Here is a 24824-nt window from a genome sequence, read left to right as displayed (position 1 = left end):
ACAGGTTTTGAAATGGCGTGCAGTGAGGGTGGTGAACAAGATCGCAAGGGCCGGGAGGAGGAGGGAGGAGAGCAGGAGGCTTCACCTGACTACGGTGGAGGATCGTTGAAAGAAATACGTGCGGGAGAGCAAGAAGTGCGAACAGGAGAGCAAGAAGTATGCGCAGGAGAGCAGGGAGGGGAGGCAGTCATCGCAAGCACTACTGGGGCCCCCACCCAAGAGGAGAAAGGTGACAGTGAAACTGTTGATGATAGCAAAGCTTTGTTGCGGACAGGAAATGCGGAATGCCATATGTCCTATATGCCGATCGAGGGGGCGGATCAGAGTCCGGTTGATGAAAGAGTCACACAGGAAATGCAAAATGAAGTTAGCCCCTCTGCCTCGCCTCCCGAGAGCGAAGCAATGCAGGATGGAGGCGTGAAATCCTCTGCATTAGAAGGCAGTGATTTTGTGGAGCGCATGCCGCAACAGAAAGGAACAGGCGGTCACTTGGACTCCCTTGTAGAAGAAAGAGCGGTTGAAACCGATGAGAAGCTCACTGACAACAGGACGTTGACCGATGGAGATCAACCTGATCGAGAGGAAGACGCTCTTAATTCTCACTTGTTTCCACCTCACAAGTGTCAGAAGCAGGTCGGCAATGGACCTCAAGAAGTCAACTCAAATGTGCAAATGGAAATCTTGACGCAGAGACTCTGTGATGGCGAAAATGACAAGTGTAAAAGAGGAATTTTGTTCGGTAAGACGGACGAAGAAATGAAACAGTCTGGATTGTTCGACGATGATGATTTCACCAGCAAGAGCTCCATTTCCAACCTGGTATCCATCGTTGTTGTTGATCTTTGTTGCAAAATCTTATCATTTTGTTTTGTTGGCATTAGCTACGTCTTGCGGGCAATTCGCAACTCCTGCCTTCCTACTTGAAAGTAGCAAGAAGCTTCCGTGGAGGCTTGTGCGCAAAGTCCCTCATTCAAGCAGGTTGTGCACGCCAAGGATCACAACGTTGGCATATCTGACTCAATAATAGGATACTTGAAACAAGCACAAGTCGTCCGGCTGTCCGAAGATATCATCGACCTACAGGGTAAAACAAGTTGCACGATGCTTGTCTCTCACTCGTGTAGCCCTTAGATCCTGCGTGCTCCAGTCCAAGAAAATCGAACGCTCCTTCATGCATTAATACTCAAGCTTCTGCGCTTCTCAGGATTTGAGCTCATTGAGTTTCAGTGCTGTTTGTGAAAACTCTGTACATTTATCTACCCATCGCCACACATTAGCATAACATTAGCATACAAAGCCTTGCTGGTTACTCCCGTCATTGTCGTTGTTCTTCTATTCTACTCTCTGGGACAGAGAAGCTGTTTCGAAAATAGCAATGATCTCGGCTGGTTGGCATCCTCTTTTAAAAGCGTCCACAACCTTCAAGAATGTAGTCAGCACATCTGTACATGACAATCAACACACACTCAACCTTTTCGAATCCTTCTTCGTGCTGCTTGATGATCTGAAAGGACATGGTGATTCCATACCTGGCCTGTATCTGCCGAGCTCTCCTATCAAGGATACTCTGTGCAAGATCCAGCTCGAGGTCCAACTGACGAAAGTACCGGTATCCAAATGTGGCTTCTCCATACTTGATGTACTCTGCAACAGGCCCGAACATCTGGACGATGGATTGTCTGTCCATCTCTTGTTTGGTAAGCCCCTCAGGGATGAACCCATCGCCCATGACAGAAGCTCGTAGCTTCTCCAAATCAAAGTTGCCTGAGCGCTTCGAAAACACCTTGACGATGCTGTAGCCATTCCTGTCCGGCAGGATACTCTCCAGGGGTAATCCGCACAGGTAAGCACCGATAAACCTTCCCGCTTCTCTTCTAACCCACCTGTCACCACTGTTGCTGGTTTGGTCAAGGATTCGCTTCTCATTCAAGCCATCCAGCTGCCTCCCAAATACTGTCACAAAGATGTTGATGATCAATGTGATGTATCCGTAACCAGCCAACAGGTCCGGTGGGATCAGGTACAACCACGGACCAGGGAATCCGGCGAGAATAAGAGAAAGGGCCCCTGTGATACCGAGAACGCCGACTCCCTGATACCGAAACTTGCTGAACGAGTCGACGGATATGCCCATCTGTTTGTCGGGATCGGACATTCCGGTGACGGAAAGCATTCGTTGCGGCGTGGTATCTTGGGAAATCCTTGGAGCCGAGTTCCACCACAGCAGTTTCCCTTCTTGCTTCAGGCGATCCAGTGCAGGCACAGTCGCGTTAGCGTCTCCGATCAGATTGATTTCGTTGAGTTCTGCATACACGGTATCGTATGATCTGGAAAACCTTTGACTTAATTGCTGTGCTTGCGATGCTCGCTCGGCCAGCTCGACACTTTCCATCTTTGCCATGTATGTGTTTACAACTCGACTGAACTCTTCATACTGGATGAGACCATCACCGTTCGCATCCGCCTCATCAAACAAGTCATCGATGGTGTTATCGGCCTCGAAATTCATTATTGTCTTGAGCCCTTGCAACAGTTCCTGCTTGTCGACACCTCCGTTTATGTCCTGATCAAGTCTATCGAACACCGATCGGATTCGGAAGTCCTTGTCATCTTGACTTGTTTCAGAAATTCTGGAATTCATACCAAGAGGATCAACCTCTCCTGGTCGACCTGTCAGCACTGCTCCCCAGCTCTTGTAGAGCGTGTCTGCAAAACTCCCGAAGAGCTTCTTCATTCGTATCTCAGAGGATACATCAGTCAGTGTCGATCTCCCCGCACGAAGCGTCGACGCCTTAGCTTCAGCCTCCCTTGCTACTACAAGTGCTTTCCAGGCATCATCTGCCAATTTTCTTGCCCTCTCCTGTCTTTCGCCTCGACTGTCCTCGGCCAACAAGAACAACTTCTGTGCTTTGCGATGACCTCGATTACACGTCAGATGCCTCGTTGACTGGGAACGACCTAGCAAGCCTGTCTTTGATACGAACGCGTCCACGCTCAAGGGAAGCGTGCCAACCAGCAAGCAGAACATCACTTGCTTCATCCCAAGTCTTGCCTTTCCCATGGGTTCAGCTATCGACGTCGGCTTATGTCAGACATGATCGCCCGCCTCAGAGTTTCTGACTGGAGCCCTCACAGCCGCTGGAGCTGAGTTGGTCCGGCCCGGGCCGGCTGCCTCCGAAGCAAGCTCGCCTCAGCTTTGTTAGACAAGGCATTGCTGACGACAGGTCACGAGCACACAGACAGAAAACGGACCAGGATAATAATATAATAAAAGGTTTTGGTGGGGGTGGTCCCCGTGTTTCCGGTCCATTTTTGTTCATCCTAGATACGTGTGATGGGCCACGTCACCTGCGTCGGGTTGTATGGGGGGGACAGGGGTGGGTGCTCCTTGTAGCTCATTTCGAGGGTCATCATGCATCCCTAAAAAAAAACAGTCGCATGCTTACACTCATCAACCCCGTTCAAATAAGTTTTATCCCATGACCCCACCCCTTTCCACCCTCCTAATCGGACCAACTCGTCTATATCTTTTTAATACCCCAGTGTTTCGATAATTTTCAGAAAAAAAAATGTCAGCATCAGGGGCAGACTCGGCACCTATCCACCCGTCTTTTTGACCACTTATTTAATGCAGGGGTACGCAAATAGCTGATACTCTCTAAAAGAAGTTGTAAAATGATTTTTTGTATTTTCTTTGGTAAACCAGGAGCTATGGAGCGCCCTCGAACATCAACACCCTACCCTACAGTTTGAGTCAAAATATACCCCACCCATCCGTACGCTCGCAACGGAATGGAACATTTTCGGCGAAACCCGAGTCGGTGCAGATATGTGAGGAAGTACCCGTACTCGCAGGTCTCCGGCATGACCCCACCCAATCGGGACTCTTGTGTGCAACCATCGTTGCTAGGGGCAGATTTGGTTCAGGGGGTCCTTGCCCTTCTGCTGATCGGTAGGGTGGGTAAAGCAGGATATGCGGTTTCTTTCTTTTAGTTAAAACAAAGGAACACATGGGGGTGGGGTAAGCGGGCAGAATTTTAAAAAGTCCGGCTCTCAGCAATCTGAAAACACTCATATTCATATCAATCCGACTGACGGGGGTACCTACCTCTGTATATGTTTGCGGTAATTTCCGGTGCCTTCCAACAAGGGTAGGGAGTATTTGGGTGCAGATGACTGGGAAAGCAAAGAATAGAGCTGAGGGGTGGGGGTCCTAGTCTTTCGATCGTAGTTTTAGATTTGCAGGGGTAGCGGACTCAAGCACAAAGGAACGGGTAGGGTGGTCTGAATCCGCTTGTGTCAAGGGGAACGGGAGCCAGGTGGGCAGGGTGGGAGGCCGAGAGGGGCACAGCGGGTTTGCCGTCACATGAGCTGGAGGACGCTGGAAAGAGGACAAGGGAAGTGATAGGTGGGGCCAAACGACCATGTAAAGTGGACGAGGGTGGGGTAGCACAGTGATGGGTATGCGTGGAAGTAAATTCAAGCTGGAGGAGGTTGACCAGCCTAAGAGGGTGGGGTAGACAGAGGTCCTCAGTAGGAACAGGGAACAGGGGGAATATAGGGTAGGGGTGGTTGAGCCAAGGGGCCCGAATGAGCTGTAGGATTTATAGGTGGGCAGGAGTGTTCTAGAACGGGTGGTAGTAGGGTGAAAAAAGTGACTTAAGTTGCCGGGCTACCCGTTAATGTGATGGGGGGTTCCGTGGAAGGGGTGGTACACCTTCGGGGAGGAAGAGGGTGGAAGCTTCCGGGGGAGACCGGGTGGGTGGTGGAGGCAGTCAATTCCGTCAACAAGTTTGGAGGAAGGGGTGAGTATTAGTACCTTGCAAGGAATGTTCCAGGGTGGGGTAGGAGAAATTATCCAGTCGGTAGTGGGGTGGAGCCAATTGCACCCCTGGGATAGCCGAGTAGCACCCCAGTTTTCCCGAACATGAAAGTAAAAAGATTGCGCTAGGAGTGGGGTGGGGTGGGTCATACATCAACAAGGGTACCTCCTTTGCGGCAAGTGCTGAGCTCCTACCTCACGCGCGCAGCTGAAGGATTGAGCAAGAGAGAAAGGAGAGCGGCTGCTTTGGAGACTCGACCCGAGCCCCAACAACATCGTGCAAGCAAGACAAGCTTCTCATTGATTGATTCCTTCCCTGGATTCATCGTTTCCTTTGCAATTTACCCATTTGGTTGCAACCGCGGTTGGAACAACTTTTGCGCTTTGTGCAGGCCCCGGCAGACAAAGTGTAGGGGCAAACGGAAAAATTTCTGATCAGCATCACATCTTAATCAAGCAACAATGGTAGACGTTCTCAAAGAAACTCCCGATCAGCAGCTTCACCAACTGCGGAATTTATTCTACGCTGGTGACAAATTGCCTTCTGTCCAAGCTTTGCAACATCAAGAAATTATGATGAAGTTAGAAAACGAGACTAAGTTTGACATGGGATCGAACAGTCTTTTCCTCCCCTTTCAGCATTCACGGAATTCAGCATTCAATGTGGTTCCCAAGAAGAAAGAGAATGATGGGAATTCACCTTATGAATTCGAAAGCTGTTGTAGCGAAAAACGACCTAGGTTATCTGGAATATCTCATCTGGGTACCGTGGCTGCGGCGCTGCTGGGCGAAGCGCCATCCCATGAAGTTGACGCCGTACTCAACCCCATCTACACTGCGATTGCAAGGCCAGTTCAGATTAATTGCGCTCCTTCAAAAGTTCCTGCAACCCAAACAGCGAAACCAGTCAAGCAAAGGAGGCCAAGAAACAAGAAAGCCCAGATGGGTAAGGCCTCGACTGATAATTCCTATCCTTTTGTACAGATGCCTCTTTCATTGCAATTCTCGGAAAACAAGGATTTCCTAAAGCCTATGTCGTTTCAACAACAAGCTTCTCAATTCCCCTCCAAGCCACTCCAATCCAAGCCTCAACAACTCAATGTGCCAACAAGCATGCCTCTTAGTGAAGGAAAATCATACATTTCTTTCGGAAATTTTCACATCGTGCAACCTGCTAAGTCTAATCGTGTAAACTCGGAGATGAAATCAAAGGATGCTCCCAAACAGGATATCAATTTTTCTGGCTTCGCAATTCCACAAAGTGTAGCTATACGACAGGAGCCTCTTCATCATCCTGCGTCTTCTGCTTCTTCAGCTGTTGTGAACAACAAAGCTGACGACGAAGAAGACTCAATCTTTTCTGCTGGCATGTCCATACCTGTGTGGGCTTCGCTAACAGGTGAACCAGACAAATTTTCTGTGAAAGCGATTGATTCTTTGATAGGTTTGGCCAAGCCATGCCCGCCAACAGCTTTTGAAGTGCCAGAATTCAAAGAGAAAGTGAACAATAGCCTAGACAATTTTCAACCAGTTCGACCTTGCGAGTATCACCCCGCGTCAGAAGCCTCAGGCTCGCCATCTTCGTCATCTATTCTGAGCTCCCGAGCAGTCGAAGCTGATATTGCACTTGAAGGGCTTGCGAAAGAAACTCTGGGGATTCATGTCAAACCCAACGCAAGGAACAGGATGAAGGATTTGATGCATCTCCTTATTCAATTGGAAAGCAAAAATGTTTTGAAACTAGTGAAATCTAAGGACGATGGAGGAAATTGTATTCTGGGTTTCTCTGAGATACAAGTGCACGAGCTTCAAGTTTTCAATATGGAGATCAGGAGGATGGTGCTGGAAGATGAAAATCGCTGCTGGCTCGTGAATGGAAAGACGAACATTAAGGAACCTACTGGTCCTGTGTACGAAATCTTGCGTCAGATTGGTATCAAACCAATGAGAGGAATGCGAGGACCGCGCAAGACTGATCCCGGAAAGAGAGATTTCATGTACTCTTACAGGTGAGTGCTATTAGTAAGCTTTCTTCATGTTTTACTCACTGGGATTTTTCTCAGATACATTTTTGATGTGGAATTGATGATGAAGAATAGAAATCGATTGCAATCGGGGTACATCGGGCGAAGTCATCGCCCTGATTTTGAGCTTAGCCCAGATGATTAGTCTCATTTCTTCCTTCTTAAACTGCTTTCCAAGAATCGTTTAGTGTACCTTATCGTCATAAACAAACTGAATCATCACATAGACTAGGTGAATCTGATAATTGTCCTACTTCAAACTTGACGAGATGTTGCGGTTTGACCTACATTATAGTCAGAGCGGTTCTCGGTAACTCAAGAAAGAACCATAATCATTCCCAAAGATCGCGTTTCCTGCAATATGCGCGTCAATCTGAAGAAAGCTCAAAGGAGATATACAACTTTTGTCTCTGATCCCGACGATGACATCTTGGTGGATTCTTCAGAAGCATTGTTCACTAGGACATTTCCCTGCAACATGGACCTGATGTCATGGAAATTGAAGTTTACAATCACAAGCATCCGCCATGAAAGCAGTTCACATGATCAGCTGGAATGGGATGAGCCGTGCACACCTGATAATCGAAGCAGATGAGAAGGCCTGAAACAACCCGTCCATCCTGAAGGAAGGAGCGATTGGTAAGTCAACCCGATTAGCAAAGAACTTAAAGTTACAATCAGAGTGATCCTGCAAGTCTTGTTTACGTAGTCCTTCAACAGATTCAAGTTTTTTTGTTTGTCAGCATCTACATATTCCTGTCTCATCTGTTAGCGATGCCATCGTTTTCACTTGCCTCTCACCTTTGAACCATCCGGCGAAACGACTTTTGCTAAAGTCCATTCATCTTCCATGGTGAAAGAAGGTTTGCGTTATCTGCGCTTGCCTGGTGACTTCGTGCAGGTCAAACCGTTTCCGTGTCTGCCACTCCCTCCGTTTCTTGCAGCACAACCTGTTTGGTTCTGTGATCCCTTCGGTCTAGTCGTGCTGTCCGCTCAGCATGTCACCCCCAACAGACGTCCTCCCGCTCTGTGAGGGCGGTGCATGGGCAGCTCAGGTCTATATGTAACGGCGCCCTTTGGAATCCGTAACGACCATGGCGCATGTTATGGCCGCTGTTGGACTTGCGGTCGCAATGCTGGCAGTAGGTGCCGAAGGCTTCCAGGCCCTCCCGCCCTCCCACCCATCGCTCCTCCCATCGACAAGACAGTCGGGCGCTTGCCTCCGCCCCCTCCCTCGTCTTCGCGCCCCCCCATGCACCACCGTCCACATGTCAGGGTTTGGAGGGAAGTCGCAAGCTAAATCCTCCAAGGCACCCAAGAAGATCATGGGCATACCCAAGAAGGTGAGTCGAGCTCACCTTGTCGTCTGAAGGAATCTGATCTCCTCCCTTCCCTCTTTCGTCGCTCTCGCTGCCTCTCCACGTCTTTTCTTTCTGGCAGTACTTGGAGAGCTTCGACCAGCTCATCAAGTCCGGCAAGAAGCCATACTACGTCTTCGCTCGCGTCAAGGGAGCAGACAAGTGGTACGAATGCGGAAGAGTTGCCATTGAGGACGACTCGGCCAACGCGGCATGCACGTTCTTCAAGAGACTTGTCTTGGAATATGCCTGCGATCTCTATCCTGTGCTCATGACAAAGCGGAATGAGCTGGAAGTTGGGTACTCCGAAGGTCAGTAGAGAGATGGATGAAGGGGAGATGTCAAGGGAGGAGGAAAGCAAGAAGGAAAGTGGGGAGGGAGAAACGGGAAGGAATACATGGGTTGAAGCGTCATTTTCTCATAAATTCTCTCAGACGAAAGTGCAAGCGCCGTCAAGGTCATCGCCAAGGAAGAAACCGACAAGACTTGTGGCTTCTCTCCTAAGACCAAGTCTTCCAAGATGACTCAAGGTGCCTGGCAAACCTTCTGCTCCTCCTTTCCCCCCTCGCTCCCTCCCTCCCTTCCTCTCTGATATTCGTCCGCAGGGCTCTTCGATGCTACGGGAAAGACCGTGACCAGCAACATTGCAGTAGATGCCTCCGAGTGAAGGACCCCCACACATGAAGCCACCCTATCGCTGTTTACCGGCATATCATCACGATGTGTCGTTAATTTTGCCAGTGCAAGTTGTGTTTCAGCGTGTTCATTGTAGTTTTTTGGACCGTTCCTGCCTTTGAACAAGAAAGATCAATGATAGTCTCCTAACCGAGATACGGGACGTTCTGCTGTTGAGCTCGCAACCGATCTTCTTCTCTCAGAGCGTCTAGAATCCCTTGCGCTGGTTTCCAGTGAGGAGCATCCGGACATTGCCTCTGATACTTGCGAATAAGCTCCAACACCTTCACCGCGATGTCACAGATCCAATCCTCTTCCTCCTCCTCCTTTCACCTTCTTCATCCCAAGTTCTCTCGCATACGTCATGGGCTGCTGGTTTCGAGCTCCATAGCCGTAGGCATAAACAACATCAATGTCGGTCCACGCTCTGGCAATCCCTTCGTCCAGGATCTTTTGACGAGTGTCACAACAGGGGATACGAAAGGATTTTGACAAACGATGTCAACCTTATAGCCCTCATTGACGAGGCTGAGAATGCATCTCTCGACTATCTCCTCCTTCTGTATCTTACGGCGAGTGACCCCGAGATCTTCTCGCACAGACATAGTTCACAGTCATCTCCCCTGGCAAACTCAAAGTTGGTATGCACCTCGAGAGACCGACTTGACAATCTCCTCGACCGAGGGATCTCTTTCTGGATTCCTCCCCTTGGAATAATCATAGAAACCCCCCTGCCATGACAGGTCATGGCGCATACCCTCCACAGCGCTGCTGAGCACCTGTGTCTTCTGCCCTTTCCTGCCTGAAAGAACCAGCCTGTCTGCGATCGTCCCTGCGTATCTTCCCGATCTGAGAAAGGATGAAAACCCCTCTCACAACATGATATCTTCCTCACTCCTTAGATCGGGTCTGAGGATCCACCAGCCCCTGCTCCTTTCGAATGAGGTACCCGATGTCCAACCCTGCAATCATTCGACCATGAGAAAAAGCAACGATAGGCCAGGAACACTTTCCTGCCAGGTCGCTCACAGCAAAAGGCCCCATCACCATCCCCCACTCTTGAATCGCCTCATCGACCTGCACCGACCAAGATCAAGAAGGTATCGTGAGGATGAAAGAGTCGTGAACCTCGTGTGGAAGAGCACCTTCCTCGAGCAAGAACATGGCTTCCTTGGTGTACGACTCAAACATTCGGTTTCCAATAAAGCCGAAGCAGTTTCCTGCAAGCACAGGACTCTTTCCGAGCGTCTGTCCTAGCTTCATCGCTGTCGCCAAAGTCTGTTTGGAGGAGCTTCCTCCGCGGACAACCTCCAGCAGCGGCATAACTTGTGCCGGCGAGAAGAAATGCAGCCCAACAGTGTTGTGAGGGCGGGAGACGTCGGAGAAGATATGATCGATGTTGAGAGTTGAGGTGTTGCTGGCGAGGATCGCATCCTCCTTCGCAACCGTGTCCACCTCCTTGAAGATCTCCTTCTTAGCCTTCATGTCCTCGAAGATCGCCTCGATCACCAGATCGACCCCCCGACATGCATCCACGGAGTCGTGAAGGTGAATACACTTGAGCCTTTGTTCCAGCACCTCCTTTGTGATCTTTCCCTTGCTCACTGCATTCTCCCAGTTCTTCTTCATCCTCTCGAAGCACCCCTGCAGCATCTTCGGATCTTTGTCAATCAGTTGCACCTTGATGTTTTTCTCTGCCAGGCACATTGCAATCCCCCCACCCATGGTTCCAGCACCAATCACAGCACTCGAGAGCACGTCCTTTGCTTCAAAACCTTGCAGCTCCTCAACTCTGCAAGCTTCTTTCGCGTACTTCCGGATCCTCTCCTCAACCTCGTTTCTCGATGACAGAGCCCTGCACAGGAACGGTGGCGGAGACCAAGATGTGGCAGGGAAGGTTTTCTGAAGTCTTGTGGATGTAGTGCGAGGGGAGGAGGGAGGAAGAGGAAGAAGGAGGGAGGAGTATCTAGCGCTGAAGCTCACCATCCTCGCATTGAGGCGGCGGCGCAAAGCACTGTGGCAGGACATCGAAAATCCGCCTTTGCGCTTGCAAACTTTGAAACTTCAAAAACTTTTAGCTGAACTATGCGTGTCATAAAATGTAAAGCTTCAAAGTTGTTCATTTGGCAAAGTTTGAAAGAGGACCCCCTCTGTCCAGCAGATCCTGATTGATCCCAACGTTCCAGTACCCGTACTTGCCCCTGTCTTCACCCCTCTGTCTGACATCAATGCTACCGCTGGAGTTTTCATGACCCGTACATTCTTCTGCCTAAACGCTGAGGGTGATAACCCCTTACCCCCCCAATCTACTTCAAACACCCCCTGGTCCCAGCTACCCGCCTTGTTCGCCGCCTTCTTGAGCTTTCGATAGCTCCTGCTCCTGCTCCTGCTCCTGCTCCTCCTCCACCACAACCTCCTCCTCCTTCTCATCCTCCTGCTCCTGCTCCTGCTCCTGCTCCTGCTCCTGCTCCTTCTCATCCTCCTGCTCCTGCTCCTGCTCCTGCTCCTGCTCCTCCTGGTTTCCCGCCATTGGTCCTCTCCCTTGCTCCTCTCCTACACTGTCGACTCCAACCTTCATTGATCGAGCACTTTCCTGCCCTGGTCACACTGTCGTCGCAGCTGCGTTCATATTGGATCCTCCACCTTTCCTGTGGAGGGCATAAAGTTAGGTGGACAAGCATCTGATCCTACATAACAGCGAAGCTCTCCAGCATCGAACCCTTCTCATGAAGTCTCTGTTCCGAAGCATCGGACTCTCCAAGCAGGAGAACGAGCCTGCGGATGTACGCCATGACTATGACATAGACCCCTTTGCTGATCCTCTTCCCTCCCATTTACAGGTCTTGAAGGCCAAGGCCGATTGGAAGAAAGCAAATCTAGACAGAAAGAATCTCACCAAGGTAACTCATCGCTTCCAACGCCCTGCCCCCACCCTTCCTCCCCTTGAGCTCTAAAGATCTGATCTCAACGTGTCACTGCAGCTGTTCAAGGCAGCGTTTCTCTCCTCGGTGGAGGCCATGAAAGCCTGGCAAGGAGTGTGGTGAGAACTTCCTCAGTCCACTTGTTGATGGCTGATCTGATCCCGATGCTAGCGACCTACTCATTCTCATGGCGGAGGATGGAAGCAATCCTGACCTCGCCCTGCTCACCAACGTCGATCTTGCTGCTAGCCTGTGCCCGTGATGACTGTGTGTTTCAACAGATTGCAGAAGCACACAAACAGAATCTCGAGAGTATGGCGGCTTACAACGACACTCTCAGATACAAGGTAGGGAAATACAATAAGGATCTTGCTGGGGTTGAGGTGATTCAAGGTTGTCAACGCACTGCTGGATATCGAGAAGCAATCGGATGCCGACACGAAGAAAGTAGAAGTTAATCGACGAAATGCCTGAGATGTTGATGGCCATGTCATTGCAGGCGAAACAAGAATACAAGAAGGCGTTCCAGAAGTACAGCAAGAAGAAGCATGAGAGCGAGAAGAAACATGTAGTGCGATGAAGGAGATCAGACGACTTCCCTGACCTTGCGCACCTGACAGAACGAATCCGAGATGCAGGAAGAGCTTTCTACGCTTGAAACAACTGTGAACAGAACAAAAACTTCCCTCATGGAGTTGTGGGACTCTGTCAAGAGGGACAGGATGGCAGAGGTCTTGCAGGTCGACGATGAAAGGAGTACCAGCAGCGTGACTGACGTCACAACAGGCTTTGTTCACCAACTTCGAGGCCGAGTACATCATGGCCCGAGAAGTCTGCACCAATTTCAGCGAGGCAAGCCCGTCAGTCCTCAGGTGTGCGCAGGCCTGCGGGCTCAAGGTAACGCCATTGACTTACTCTCACTGGGTTGTTGCGTTGCGCCAGTTTCCTGATATTTTCTTGCTCGCCGACAGGAGGACATTTCGATTCCCATCTCATCCATCGGCGAGCCGACCAACGTGGAGCACCTGGGAGGAGGAGGAGGAGTGAACATGCTGGAGGCAGAAAACCGTATCGACCTGAGGGACCAGCACGTCGCTCAGCAGCTCCAGCAGAACAGCCTCGCCCATGCTCTCCCTCCCTCCAGGTCAGATGAGGGACCCTGAAGGAGGGAGGTTGACTCGTGAACCGCAGCAGAAACGACGGGGGGATAGAGAGTTACGATGCGGAGAGGCAGGTTGTGTCGCACTCCACGAGGATACAATCTGTGGACAGCAACAAGTCAGATGGGGAGGACAAGGCCAAGAAGAAACCTCCTCCCCTGCCCGCTCGTCCCCCTCCAGACTCTCCTCCCGACCTCAAGAGTGCGAGAAGAAGTCAGAGAGGATCGTCGAGGAGGGAAGCGAAAGGAGCTGCTGCAGAGAAGAACGGAAGCAAGCAAACCTCCAGTCAAGAAGCTCGCGGGTTGCTCTCCGAAATCTCCTGCGCACTACCCTCGGCTTGATAGCGTGGAACTTCCTCACCTTCCTTGTTACCATGTTTTCCTTTTCATCTCCCACATTCTATCTTTCCTCTCTTTGTCCATCTCTCCGTCTGTTTTTCCCTCTGCCTCTGCCTCTATCCATCGATTCCTCCCCTCGTCTGGTTCTGTATGTCCATCAATCCCTACTTCTTTCCTGCTAGCGCCAACCCCCCCCCTCTCTCCTCCCATCCCATCCCCGCTCTTATCATCTCACCGACTTGCTTTCTCAGTGTTGTTCCTCGTCTTGAGCTGCATGGAGCGAAGAACGACTCCTATCCTCAAGGTTGATGAGAGCGCTGAGAGGGGAACATTACCTTGTTGTGATCATGAGGAGAAATGTTCTCTCCGTGGGTGGCATCAGGGGCTGTTGACATCATGTGGTGTGTCTGCAAGTGTTAAGGGCTATGGTTCTTGGCATCGTTTTGCTGTTCATTGCAAAGTATGGTTACGTTGACAATGACGAAAACGAGAATTTAGGACATTGTTGAACTTTGGAAAATGGGATACGCGATGATTTGATTGTCACGAGAATAACACTCGGATTTATTTTGTGACCTTGATGAAAACATCCCTGGGCGATCCAAGCATCTTGTTTGAAGATATGACGAGTGTTTTGGTTTGTTGTTTCAAGATATGACGAATGTTGTCATATGTTGTTTGAAAATATGACGAATTTTTTCTTGTGTTGATCGGATTCCAAGTAATGGCCGTTCTTGTAGACGCTTCATCGCTGGACGACAATTCAGCTAGAGACCTGTCGTCGCCGATAGACGCCGAGCCATCCGGCAGACAAAGGGAAGAGATCGAGTCATTAGGTCTGACATCCTTCCCTTGCTCAGCAAGAATTGCTGTCCCCGCGGAACTCCACGTGTCTCTACTTTTTGGATTCTCCTTTCTCCCTCTTCTCTTGTCCTAGCCCCTTTTCCCCTCTCACTTCCGCTATCCTCCTCCTCCTCCTCCTTTCTCCTTTCCCTCATTTGCGCATACCTGACCCTCACTCCAGCTCAACCCGTGGCTATGGAAACACACCCATCCCTGGCAATCGTAGACGGTCGGAACCGCCCTCCTTCTTCTCTCCCATGACTCTCAACGCAGACAAGATGCACATTCATTCGAAGCAGGAGAGGGAGGAGCAGCTTGTTGACGTTGTTCTCATGCTGTCAATGATTGCTGGTGACGATTCGGCAGGAGGAAAATCCCAACGCTGTCTGGGAAGCCTTCAGGGACGACGACGGGAACGTTTATTTCTATAACAAGTGAGACCCTGCCCTCCCCCATCTTCACTTCCTCCTTCCCTTCCTCCATCTCATCATCCTGCTTCTCCACTTCCTCGGACTGTTTCCCTCAAATTCCCTTTTCACCTTCCTGTTCCTTTCCTTCGTTCTCCATTTCCCCTAAATTCTCTCTGCGTTTTTCTTTCAAGATGCTCCCGTCTGATCGGTTGTACACGACAGAGTCACAAACGGGACTCAATGGGAGCGACCGGAAGGGTTCGATGGAGAGCCTGATGACGATTGAAACTCAACACCAGCCAATGTTTATTCTATTCTTGAAGTGAATGAAATGAAAGTTGTCGTTTGTGCATCGACGACAAGCTGTTTGGGTTGTCTCTACTTGGGGTTGTACCGCTCAGATGGGAGACCCTTCTCGATGAAGACCTAAAGATGTTGATGAGCAACAAGTGTGCTATAGAGATTGATGACGATGACGACGAGGGTTTGGCGTGCACGAGAAGAGGACAGTCGTTAACAAGAAGACAAAGATGTCGATCTTGGGGCAACCGATATAGAAGGATCGCTGACCTTGTTGAGCTGCTCAGTGTTGCAGATGGCAGGGAAGAAGTGAATCTGTCAACAAATCATCTGATCTCCTGCATTTCAAGCTCTACCCTCCCACCTGTCCGTTGTTTCTGTTGTCAAAACCTCCGGGGCCCTTTCCCCACTTCTCCTGAGGAGTCTGAAGAAGAAAAGTAGTCAGTCTCCTTCTCTTCCTCCTCTTCCTCCTCCTCCCAGTGTTCCCGCTCTCCACTATCTTAACTTCTAACGTACTGTGTTCATCTCCAAAATCAAGATCTTTGTCGTATCAAGGGCTGTTCGTTCAGGTCGTGAAGCTTCTAATCCTTGTTTTCCTCATTCAAAGGTATCCATCCCCCCTTATTGTTACATCACCACACCTGATTCTCTTTGAAGTAAACGAGGATGGGAAACTCAAGTGACGGGAAGAAGTCATAGTTCACCCAGGTTGGGTATTTCCATCTGATTTGCAAATCTCCGTCAGAATCCTCCGTGTGTCAATCGAAAGCAACGATGTGAAGAAATCATGCATGGAATCTTCTTTCACTATTCTGACCTGTTCGCTCCTCCTACAACAATGTTCTCGCCACTGTCGTCGAGCTGTTGCTCTGACTGCAATCAACAAAGTGAGAAACCCACTTAGGCAAGTACCTTCTCCACTCAGTGCTTCCATGGCCATTTTCATGTCAAGACTCTTACCTGCCCCTTGACCTTGAGCTCGAAGGCTTCATCGTCAAGCACAAACCTCACTCGCCCAGTCTGACCAGAGATCTAAGTCAGCAGCAACACAAGGGGACCCTCCCGTCAACAGCAGACAGCACGAGCATCGACACGTCCAGCTCTAACGGCAGTACCTGCACCGCAAACAAGACGCCGAGGGCCCCAATGGGAACGCCGGCAGCTGGGGCCTGTCGACCGAGTCAGCTGGAGAGCAGGACTGACACATTTTGTCTTCCTTGAGGGCAAACAGAGCAGCACCGGCAGCGAGGAAACCAGCGGCGACCTTGTAGTCAGGCTCGATAACAACTTCGTTGCCCTATGATGTGGCGTGAGGGAGGGAAGGCAGAGGCGGGAACGAGCGGGAGGGGGACACATCAAGTAAGAGTAAGGAAGAAGAGGGAAGCAGGAGAACGAACGACAGAAGGGGAGCAAGAGAGAAGGAATTTGGTGAATAGTAACGAACGAACCTTCATGACAAGATTTCTGGAGACAGGAGGAGATCGCATGGCGTTGCTGCAATATGCATGTCAACATGATCACCTTCTAGTCTGTATCTGTCTTACACTCTCTTCAGTCCTCGGCTCGCGCAAGCGCTTGGACTTCGGTCAGTATGGTGACACGAAGAGGAGAGTGAATACCGTTGTGCAGGAAGGGCTCGTCCTGAGAGAAGCGGGGAAACACTGAAGGAAGAAACCTCCAAGAGGAGGGCTGCCAGCACAGGGAGCTGAGTGAAGATGTTCAGACTGGGCAGCGAAAGTGCGTGCAAGGAGTAGAAGCAAGTGAAGAAGCAGGAGGATTCAGATGTGGGATGCGTGGGAGAGAGGAGATGAGCGAAGAACATCGGGAACAGGCAGAGATGCAAAAGGGGGCGGGAAGGAGAAGAGAGAAAGAGGAAAACGAGACAGGTATAAGGAAGAGGAGGGAAGGAGGAGAGGAAAGGTATATGTGGAGAACAGCAAGAGTGAAGGACGAGGAGGAGGATGATGAAAAGGATGATGATGATGATGATGATGACGACGACGACGACGATGACGACGACGACGACGACGATGATGATGATGATGATGATGATGATGATGATGATGATGATGATGATGATGATGATGATGATGATGATGATGATGATGATGATGAGGAGGAGGTGGAGGAGGAGGAGGAAGAGGAGGATGATGATGATGAGGATGATGATGATGAGGATGATGATGATGAGGATGATGATGATGATGATGATGATGGGGAGGAGGAGGAGGAGGAGGAACTGATCTCTCACCCTCAAGCTCAGCATGTTGCTTATCATTCAGCGTTTATGACACAGATACCCCATGCACTCTTAGGGGGTTTGTCAATTTTGCAATGGGTACTTGAGTTGCAAACCTGGGATGTGACATGAAAATGAGGATAGAGAGTAGGATACCGCATATTTCATATGAACATACATAAATTATTTGAGATATTGGGGTGGGTCCTCAGATTCTTTGGTTTGTGGGATGGGGCGCAGGGGCAAGCTGGGGGTGGGTAAAGTGAAGTGGGGGTGGGTGGCGAATGGTTCTCCACACCTGCCTCAGAGGGTTTTGGTAGTACAGGCAAGGCGATGGCGACAGCAGCGCGGACATGGAAAGGAGAGCAAGAGGGTCGAGGAAAGATGCATGCTGATCAGATGATGTTGGATTGTCAAGCGAGCAGAGGATCATCGGCACATAGCTGTTAGGAAAGCTCACACTAGAAACAATCGTCGAGCAACAGGCTGCCTTGCTACTTTGTGGGATTCCTGGGCGTGTGGAATGAGTAGGATCTTTCTTGGGACCGCCTTCTTCACCATCGTTCTGTTGCTAATATGCTCTCAAACGAATCTGTGCACGAGCCGAAACGCCATTGCACGGAGACTGTATCGATGCGTACAGCTAGGGGAGCTGGTAATGAAGTCTGGGTTCTTGGTTGTGTGCTTTTACATCTTACATTAGCTTCATGCAGATGTTCGTGTTTGGTTGCCTCAATGATGTTTTTCAAAATGATGTTCTCGTATCAGCTCACCAACCTAAATCAAAGAGAAAAAGCAAGAGCAAGTCTTCTCGCCCCCTCAACCTGAACGTGAGATGGTTTGCCCCGTTCCTCAGTGGTGGCGGGTATTGTTCAGAAGCGCTCTCTTACATCATGGAGCTGCACAAGCATGCAAACCTGGCTGTTGTGCAACACGGTGAGACACGACGACTGCAGTCGTAGCGTGTAAGAGCGTCAAACAGGGGATTCGGTGAACCCAAGATTTGTTGAGGGGTTGCCAGCTGCTGTCAAGGTAAAGTGTTTACTGCAATCGCTGTGTGCGTGATCATATCTTGTTGATAGGAAACACTACAGAAGGCAATGTACACCAGGTTTCCTCCGAGATCGACGATAGATGTGAGAGGACAACGTGGGGCGGTTGATGGGTTCAAAACCTCCCGCAGATCTGTCATAGCGAGCCCGGGGCCTGGAGCGTCCCTACCCCGATGTACCCGACGTCGACATGCCCGTCAGAAGACAGGTGGATATGAGGTTTGAGAGCAGAATGCCGGGACGAGGAGGATTGGGGGTTTGTCAGAGAAGGAAAGAGTTGAGATGCGCTGAGCGCAAGATGGTTCTGGACAGGCTCTCACCGTGAATGAATGCTTGTAGGTTGTATGCCGTCGGGAGAACAATGTTTGAGACGGACAGGCTGCCAGATGGATGGTTGAGAAGACTGAAGGTAAAGAAAGCAAGACCTGCCGGACATAGCTGACGTTTCGTCTTCAATGTTCTGTCAATTTTCCAAAAAAGGCAATGGATGAGATTTGGGTCCCGTCCAAGTTTCATGAAAGTGCGAGACGTTTACATGAGAAGAACTGGCTGACGGTATGTTGAAGAAATTTTCGAGGACGCTGGACTTGCCAGAGAGAGCATACATGTTATCCCTGAGGCTGTCGACACTGAGCTGTTCGACCCAACAAAATCTTCGTAGGAGCTCATGATCTCATAGATGATGATTGGGATGATGCAATGACGGCAGACCTCACAAACTTCTGTCAGCAGACAAGAGATTCAAGTTTCTCTCTGTTTTTAAGGTAGTTGTCTTTGACTTCTATAGAGATGTTCTCCGCTATCTGAATCGACAGCTGACTTCTCCTGAAAAGTGGGAAGCCCGAAAGGGCTGGGATATCTTGCTAGAGGCATTTCTTTCACAGTTTCCAGCCAAAGAGAACAGAGTGAGTCTCTTAAATTCTCTTTGGCGATGCTACATAACGTTTCCCTTCTCTTTCATTGCCAACTTCGCTCTACATAGGCGGTTTTGTACATAAAGACCATGCATTATCATACAGACGGAGATTTCAAGCAGAAGATTCTCGAGTTTGCATCGAACAAGTTGGGACTGAACGATCCTTCGGAAAGCCTTCATATCTGTTTAATTTTTATAACATCTTCTTTCCTTCCAGGATATCAGCAACATCATCGTCTTGGACGAAGACATACCGCTGAAGCAAATGACCCAACTTTACGCTGTAAAGCTAACTCTCTGTCTTCTCACATCTCATCTCCTGCCAGAGCTCTGACTGTTTCGTTCTCCCATCTCGAGGCGAAGGGTCTACTTGTTTCTCCTCTCAGACATGACCTGACTTTCTTGCAAAGGTGGGGGAGGCCGCACATAGAGGCCATGGCCATGGTAATCAACAAAAACGAGTCAACCTTTCCCATCTCCCTCAGCCTGCTACAGGGTCTTCCAGTCGTTGCAACAAACTGGAGCGGAAACACTGAGTTCATGAAGGACTACAACAGCTTTCTCATCCCCATTGAGGTCAACCCCTGCGTTATCTCCTCCGAGGCTACAAACGTTGAGCCTGCTGGCAGGGCCTCGAGCCGGTTCGGGAGGGAGCGTTTACCGGACACCTGTGGGCGAGACCGTCAGTGAAAGGCCTCATGGACATTCTTAAGAAAATCTTTGAGAACCCAAATGAAGCGAAAAGAATCGCAAAGGTGCCGCTTCTGAGGCTTGTTGGATGATCCGAATGTTGAGCAACTCTGTGCTGAGACAGGTTGGGATGGAGGAAGTGCGAAAATTTTACAATCCCGATGCCGTTGCAAATGTTGTTATGCATAGACTGCGAGCTATTGAGCAGATTCTGGCTCAGAGGTCTGTCAGGGGAGAGTTATGAGCTAACTGCAATGGCGTTTCGGAGAGTGTCAGGGGAGAGTTATGAGCTAACGGTACATCAGCTCGCGATTTATGAAAGTTCTTCCCTGGTTTCGAAACTTCAAGTGACAAGTTTGAATAGAGTACACGACTTTATTTACATACGAATGAATAATTAAAATCAGAACAGGATACCTTCACACATCATTTCATGTTTTCAGGCCTCAAACCGGTACCCCCGGCCCAATACTGAGCTCAGAGTCATCGTCAAGACCCTCCTGATGAAGCCTCTTTGCCTTCTTTCCCTCGGTTGCATCCGCTGAGGAAGTGCTGGCAAATCGCTTCTTGCTATCACTGGAAGACAGGTCCGTTGAATCATCGGGATATGACCAGTTCATCGACATCCCCATACTCACTGATTCGAGCCTTTGACTCTGCTCATCAGAGGAGAAGTATGGTCCAGCAAACATTTGTCCACGTGAGCTGATAATGCTGTCTGTGAACGTGCTGCTCGAGGAGGAAGCCCATGAAGTGCATGTTGACATCGAGTCCAATCTTGTCGCGGCATGACTCTGTCCCAACATACGGAGAGCATTGGGATTTCCGATCACTCCGCTTTCGCAAAGCCTTCCGAACAACCCATCCTTCTGCAGGAACTCCCATACTCTACCGAAAGAGAAGTCTTCGCGCCGCTCTGACTGGCTCGTTGCGACGAAGGGAGAATTTGAATGCGTGTACCTGGGCTGTGAGCTCTGATACTGATTGTAGTCTCTCGTCGTGCGGTTAGACGATTCTTGGGAGTCGGACATAGCAAGTAATGAGAGAGGTAAGAGAAGTGAGGTAGAAGAAGGCTGAAGGGCGTGTAGGAAGAAGAAGGGGAGGAGGCAAGGGAGAGGTAGAGTGAAGGGAGGTAAGGATTGATCGCTTTTGTAACAACAAGAGGGCAAATGAACTAGAGGAGTGTGGGGAGGTAATATGGGGAACGGCACGGAGTTGTTCCAATAGCCGTCACTTTAGCTTCTTGAGGCAGGGTGGGTACTAATACCAAGGGTAGTAAAGAGACATACATTTTCCCTGCGGAGGGAGGGTATATGTGAAGACTTGAGGTATATTGTATACGAATATTTAGTATAAGAGTACATATCAATTCTTTCACCTTTAGTGTCAATAATTCTAGCCCAAGCATCATCGTGTACAGTTGCACGGGAGAACACTGCAGGGTGCGTGTTCAATCTAGGGGTGGGTCTATGAAAGGGTAGGGTGGTATCCATGAAGGAGACAGAAGGGGAGCAAAACCAGATAAATTCAGATCAGCCGACAAGATGACCGGTATCTCAGAGTCATGTAATTAGGGTAGTCGTTTTAGGGGTGGTATCCATGATGTGGACTGGTCATGCGGGCAGCATGGCAAACCATGGCGTTTCGATCCTTATAGAGCGATTTCAGGAAGACCTTTCAAAATTCCTTTTCATTTTCTAGGAAAAACAGATTGACTGCGAAAATATTTCAAGTGGCTGCAATGCAAGTCCGCTCTGGTGCCATGCAGCTGACATAACTGAGGCATGGTGTTTCCAATGAAATTTCAAATATATTTGTCATTTTTCCCTCTAATATTTGAACTTTCATGTTTAATGCCATGGCACGCGGTAAAGTGCTTTGGATCCTTTACAGGCGCTGGGCCTCCTCCCCCAACGTACCTTCGACTCCAACTCCCATCGCTTGGCTTCCACGCCTCGCATGGCCATGCAACAGCCGGACGACTTCCAACAGATTCAGACGGGCCGGGCCGCCTGAGTAGTTCACGTGTTTGACTGTACTCGAATGAGTTCACCAGTATCAAGTCTTTACTCAAAGTTAAGTTAAAAATCAGTACGAGGACAATCAGGAGTTCAGTATCCTGTTGAGTATAAAGATGCCAGTGGATGTCCGGCCGGGCCCGGCCCCCTTGCAGGGTGCCCGACAGTCCATCCAAGCTAGGCAGGCTCGGAGAAAGATTGTTATTCTTTCGGGGACACAAATTGCAGACCTTGATTTTTGCCGTTTTCTTGATTTTCGGCAAGTTTTCTTAGGGTTAGGGAAATTAATAGGGTAGGGGTCCATCGCTTTTTGATTTGTCCCGGTTGCTTCAAAGCACAAAGCAGTCAAAGTATAGGGTAGGGGTATTTGGAGATGTGGTGGGGGTCTATTTACTGCCGAACAATGGCGCGCGGTAGTCGCAGGAAAGCTGATGATGAGGATGTAGCTTGATATTTTAACATGTTTCTTGCACTTGAATCACAACCAAGATCATTCTAAAAGTATATGACTCACGAGAAAGTTGTAACATCATGAGTTATTCATCATGTTGTAATATGAAAATGTGATTTGGTCGCCTCGCCAAACTCATGAACCCTAAACCCAAAGATGGCAATGGAAGCATGTTGAGTGTGTTGAACACTTCATTCGATTGCATTTTCATATTATGAACATATTGCAAGCATGTCGAAGTTCATCAAACTGATTCAACAGTTCTTTTTGTCATCGGTAATCATTGTCGATTCGTACTGCATTTTCTTCTCTACATTCTGAATGCGATGAAAGATCATTCAAGTGCACTAATCCCCACCTGAACCGATGTTTTACACTCTGTTGAACCTGTCCAAGTCAGAGATAGTTGAGTGTAGGCTTATTACACAACGACAAATGGACTTTTTATACAGTTTTTCTGCTTGTAAATTCCTGACACAACGAATTCAGACCGAATGTCAGTGTGAATAGACTGGAATCATGAAGCTGCACAACGCTCAAACCCTTATGATCTCGAAATCTATATCTATGACTGACAATTCCTTTCATTCTCTTGCGTATTGTACCTTGTTTGTATTTCTCGCTCATGATTTTGTTGGGATTGTCTGCTAAATGTGAATTTCCAACATTGGATCGGTTTACATTGTTCATGATTTTGTTTCCACATTTATGAACCAAAACCAGAGAGCAACCATCTTCAATCATCTCAAGGAAGCACATGCAAAGCATCACGAGCCTCGACAATGGGAAAATGCTTCAATTTTGCATTACGAAACTATTTCGTTGACCTCCCCTCTTCGACACATACTTGCAATTATGCTAGAGTGACAACATGGAACGTCAAAGAATTTAAGAAAATCTGAATCAGAATCATACAAGAGGTGATCACCTTTGTATTCTAGATGGTTGCGTTGGTGGTTCATGATCAATTGCGTCCGCAAATGCATGATTTGGAAGGGGCCTCTTTTTCACCTTCTGCAACCAAGTTTGACGCGAGGTCTGAATAAAACACCTGTCCGCGTTCAAACTCGGCGGCTCTGTCACAGAAAGTCTACTCCACGCATCAAACTGCAATGGTAGACATAGTTTTAGGTGTTCATCATTGGGATTGACAAGTTTCTTCACAAGTTTCAAGAATACTGTTCGAAATTCAAGCGTGGAAGTGGAGTATTATCTCCATGGTGTGCTGTGATAGCAGCTTTCTTTCAGATACGAACTGAGTTCCAGATGCCTAAATCCGAGTTCCATGAGTCGAGCAATGAATATCCGAGTGAACAACTGGAGTTTCCTACATGAAAAGCCTGGGCAAACCTCAGTTCCAACATTCCTGCACTCGTATCAACACCAACATTCGCGAGCCCATGAAAGCATCATATTCTCACCTCAATATGAATTATCCATGTGTAAACAAAGGCTTCCAAGTACCACATTCATTGACGGTTGAAGTGGGCATCCATAGTTCTCAATGTTGAACTTGTCATCGAAAAAATCCTTGCGATTGTCAGTTTGTACATTGACAGAACATGATGAAAAATCGCAGTTTCAGTGGGATTAGGCAAGTGAAATCTCACAAAAGGAAGGAGACGATATCGTCATGACACTGACGTTAGGTTCAACTCGTTTTTAGATGCCTACTTGATGAGCATGACAGAACTAGCGAGGACTACATAGCAAATTGTGAATTTCCTTCCACAGCACAAACTCGAAGATTCCTCCGGCACGGCAGCTCAATCCGTCTCCAAACCAACTGTCTATTGGAGGGGTGTCCATGAAATACCAAAACAACCCAGACTTCACCGCTCCCCGTGAAATCTTCCCCAAACGCCACATCAAAATATGCAGAAAAAAGCAAATTTTGTGAATTTGCTGATTTCGATCGCACAAAAAACAATGAATATAGCTCTGATGATCCAGTTTTCACTATCTGAAGTTCGATTAGGTACCTATGATTCAATTCTAGTCCTTCATACAACCGTTTCACACTGCGCGACATGCCTGCAAGCACTTTCATAAATTGTTTGCAGCACATGCTTTTCGATAACAAAACGGCGATTTCCCAGATTTTGTCATCTTCAAGTTGTCTTATCTCAGCAATGGATGGGTCTCTTCTTGTGCGGTTTTCATCAACGGAACGTGCCCGTCCTCCTCTTTCGTATGCCACCATTTTCGCGCCCTCTCCGTTTCGGAAGATGCTGTATGAGGGTCTTCAAATCAGGGCCCTTTGGGGGGATTTGGGCCCCTCAAGGGGCCCTGTGTCCCCGAAAGATTATTGGCAATGAGAAAGACAGGCAGACAAGGCCATGGCAGAGGGCCTGGAGCCGAAGACAACGAGATGGCTACAGATAACTAGAAGACGTAGATGACGATGACGACGAAGATGAGGAGCATGAGGATAAGGATTGAAACAATGATGATGGGTTGGAAAGACAGGCTTTGGAGGAGAATTTTGTATGGATGACGACATGTTCTTGTCCAGATGCTGGTATTAACCATGCACGCGTAAAAAGGGCATGAATGTGCTGGTTGTATGCAAGGCTATTGGGACGGGGGGGGGGGGGGGGGACGAGG

General features: G+C 49.0%; 10 protein-coding genes across 10 annotated transcripts; 6 read left to right on the top strand and 4 right to left on the bottom strand.

Annotated features, from left to right (window-relative positions):
• Window positions 1-291: 291 nt before the first annotated feature.
• On the top strand, window positions 292-1180 carry GUITHDRAFT_103727 (hypothetical protein; the record flags this gene model as incomplete). The annotated part of the gene is made up of 4 exons (XM_005837419.1): window positions 292-819; window positions 882-978; window positions 1028-1084; window positions 1125-1180. The coding sequence occupies 4 exons, from the start codon at window positions 292-294 to the stop codon at window positions 1178-1180; spliced, it is 738 nt and encodes a 245-aa protein (XP_005837476.1).
• A 152-nt stretch (window positions 1181-1332) lies between these two features.
• On the bottom strand, window positions 1333-3061 carry GUITHDRAFT_135159 (hypothetical protein; the record flags this gene model as incomplete). Its single annotated transcript, XM_005837418.1, has 2 exons — window positions 1333-1419; window positions 1472-3061. 2 exons carry the CDS (start codon window positions 3059-3061, stop codon window positions 1333-1335), a joined length of 1677 nt encoding a protein of 558 aa, XP_005837475.1.
• A 2223-nt stretch (window positions 3062-5284) lies between these two features.
• On the top strand, window positions 5285-6991 carry GUITHDRAFT_103725 (hypothetical protein; the record flags this gene model as incomplete). The annotated part of the gene is made up of 2 exons (XM_005837417.1): window positions 5285-6831; window positions 6886-6991. 2 exons carry the CDS (start codon window positions 5285-5287, stop codon window positions 6989-6991), a joined length of 1653 nt encoding a protein of 550 aa, XP_005837474.1.
• A 1123-nt stretch (window positions 6992-8114) lies between these two features.
• Window positions 8115-8523, top strand: GUITHDRAFT_135158 (hypothetical protein; the record flags this gene model as incomplete). The annotated part of the gene is made up of 2 exons (XM_005837416.1): window positions 8115-8189; window positions 8287-8523. 2 exons carry the CDS (start codon window positions 8115-8117, stop codon window positions 8521-8523), a joined length of 312 nt encoding a protein of 103 aa, XP_005837473.1.
• A 502-nt stretch (window positions 8524-9025) lies between these two features.
• Window positions 9026-10921, bottom strand: GUITHDRAFT_161810 (hypothetical protein; the record flags this gene model as incomplete). The annotated part of the gene is made up of 7 exons (XM_005837415.1): window positions 10008-10921; window positions 9775-9956; window positions 9659-9728; window positions 9529-9610; window positions 9386-9468; window positions 9213-9329; window positions 9026-9163 (listed from the first exon to the last, which is right to left on the bottom strand). The coding sequence occupies exons 1-7, from the start codon at window positions 10905-10907 to the stop codon at window positions 9026-9028; spliced, it is 1572 nt and encodes a 523-aa protein (XP_005837472.1). The 5' UTR covers window positions 10908-10921.
• Window positions 10922-11605: 684 nt separating this feature from the next.
• Window positions 11606-13301, top strand: GUITHDRAFT_103722 (hypothetical protein; the record flags this gene model as incomplete). Its single annotated transcript, XM_005837414.1, has 11 exons — window positions 11606-11662; window positions 11720-11779; window positions 11861-11919; window positions 11972-12032; window positions 12082-12147; window positions 12194-12247; window positions 12300-12368; window positions 12421-12540; window positions 12587-12724; window positions 12772-12944; window positions 12992-13301. The coding sequence occupies 11 exons, from the start codon at window positions 11606-11608 to the stop codon at window positions 13299-13301; spliced, it is 1167 nt and encodes a 388-aa protein (XP_005837471.1).
• Window positions 13302-14022: 721 nt separating this feature from the next.
• GUITHDRAFT_103721 (hypothetical protein) lies at window positions 14023-14837 on the top strand (the record flags this gene model as incomplete). The annotated part of the gene is made up of 5 exons (XM_005837413.1): window positions 14023-14134; window positions 14323-14370; window positions 14415-14464; window positions 14508-14575; window positions 14774-14837. 5 exons carry the CDS (start codon window positions 14023-14025, stop codon window positions 14835-14837), a joined length of 342 nt encoding a protein of 113 aa, XP_005837470.1.
• A 92-nt stretch (window positions 14838-14929) lies between these two features.
• GUITHDRAFT_135155 (hypothetical protein) lies at window positions 14930-16338 on the bottom strand (the record flags this gene model as incomplete). Its single annotated transcript, XM_005837412.1, has 9 exons — window positions 14930-14977; window positions 15122-15166; window positions 15216-15275; window positions 15493-15574; window positions 15669-15724; window positions 15812-15871; window positions 15967-16020; window positions 16116-16148; window positions 16300-16338. 9 exons carry the CDS (start codon window positions 16336-16338, stop codon window positions 14930-14932), a joined length of 477 nt encoding a protein of 158 aa, XP_005837469.1.
• A 1645-nt stretch (window positions 16339-17983) lies between these two features.
• Window positions 17984-19992, top strand: GUITHDRAFT_135154 (hypothetical protein; the record flags this gene model as incomplete). The annotated part of the gene is made up of 14 exons (XM_005837411.1): window positions 17984-18026; window positions 18073-18122; window positions 18173-18226; window positions 18274-18350; window positions 18482-18551; window positions 18623-18662; window positions 18709-18799; window positions 18852-18906; window positions 18958-19047; window positions 19276-19341; window positions 19469-19502; window positions 19564-19634; window positions 19688-19813; window positions 19873-19992. 14 exons carry the CDS (start codon window positions 17984-17986, stop codon window positions 19990-19992), a joined length of 987 nt encoding a protein of 328 aa, XP_005837468.1.
• Window positions 19993-20110: 118 nt separating this feature from the next.
• On the bottom strand, window positions 20111-20861 carry GUITHDRAFT_151170 (hypothetical protein). Its single transcript, XM_005837410.1, has one exon. It carries the CDS (start codon window positions 20777-20779, stop codon window positions 20195-20197), a length of 585 nt encoding a protein of 194 aa, XP_005837467.1. The 5' UTR covers window positions 20780-20861; the 3' UTR covers window positions 20111-20194.
• Between the last annotated feature and the right edge of the window lie 3963 nt (window positions 20862-24824).

This window comes from Guillardia theta (assembly GCF_000315625.1).
Source record: "Guillardia theta CCMP2712 unplaced genomic scaffold GUITHscaffold_14, whole genome shotgun sequence".
In the NCBI taxonomy this organism is placed as follows: domain Eukaryota; class Cryptophyceae; order Pyrenomonadales; family Geminigeraceae; genus Guillardia; species Guillardia theta.
Note: the sequence above shows the minus strand (reverse complement) of the source record. Positions and strands in the feature narration are given on the sequence as shown.

Coding starts and splice junctions, on each gene's coding strand:
- GUITHDRAFT_151170 (XM_005837410.1), bottom strand. CDS start 20,779: ATGTCCGACTCCCAAGAATCGTCTAACCGCACGACGAGAGACTACAAT.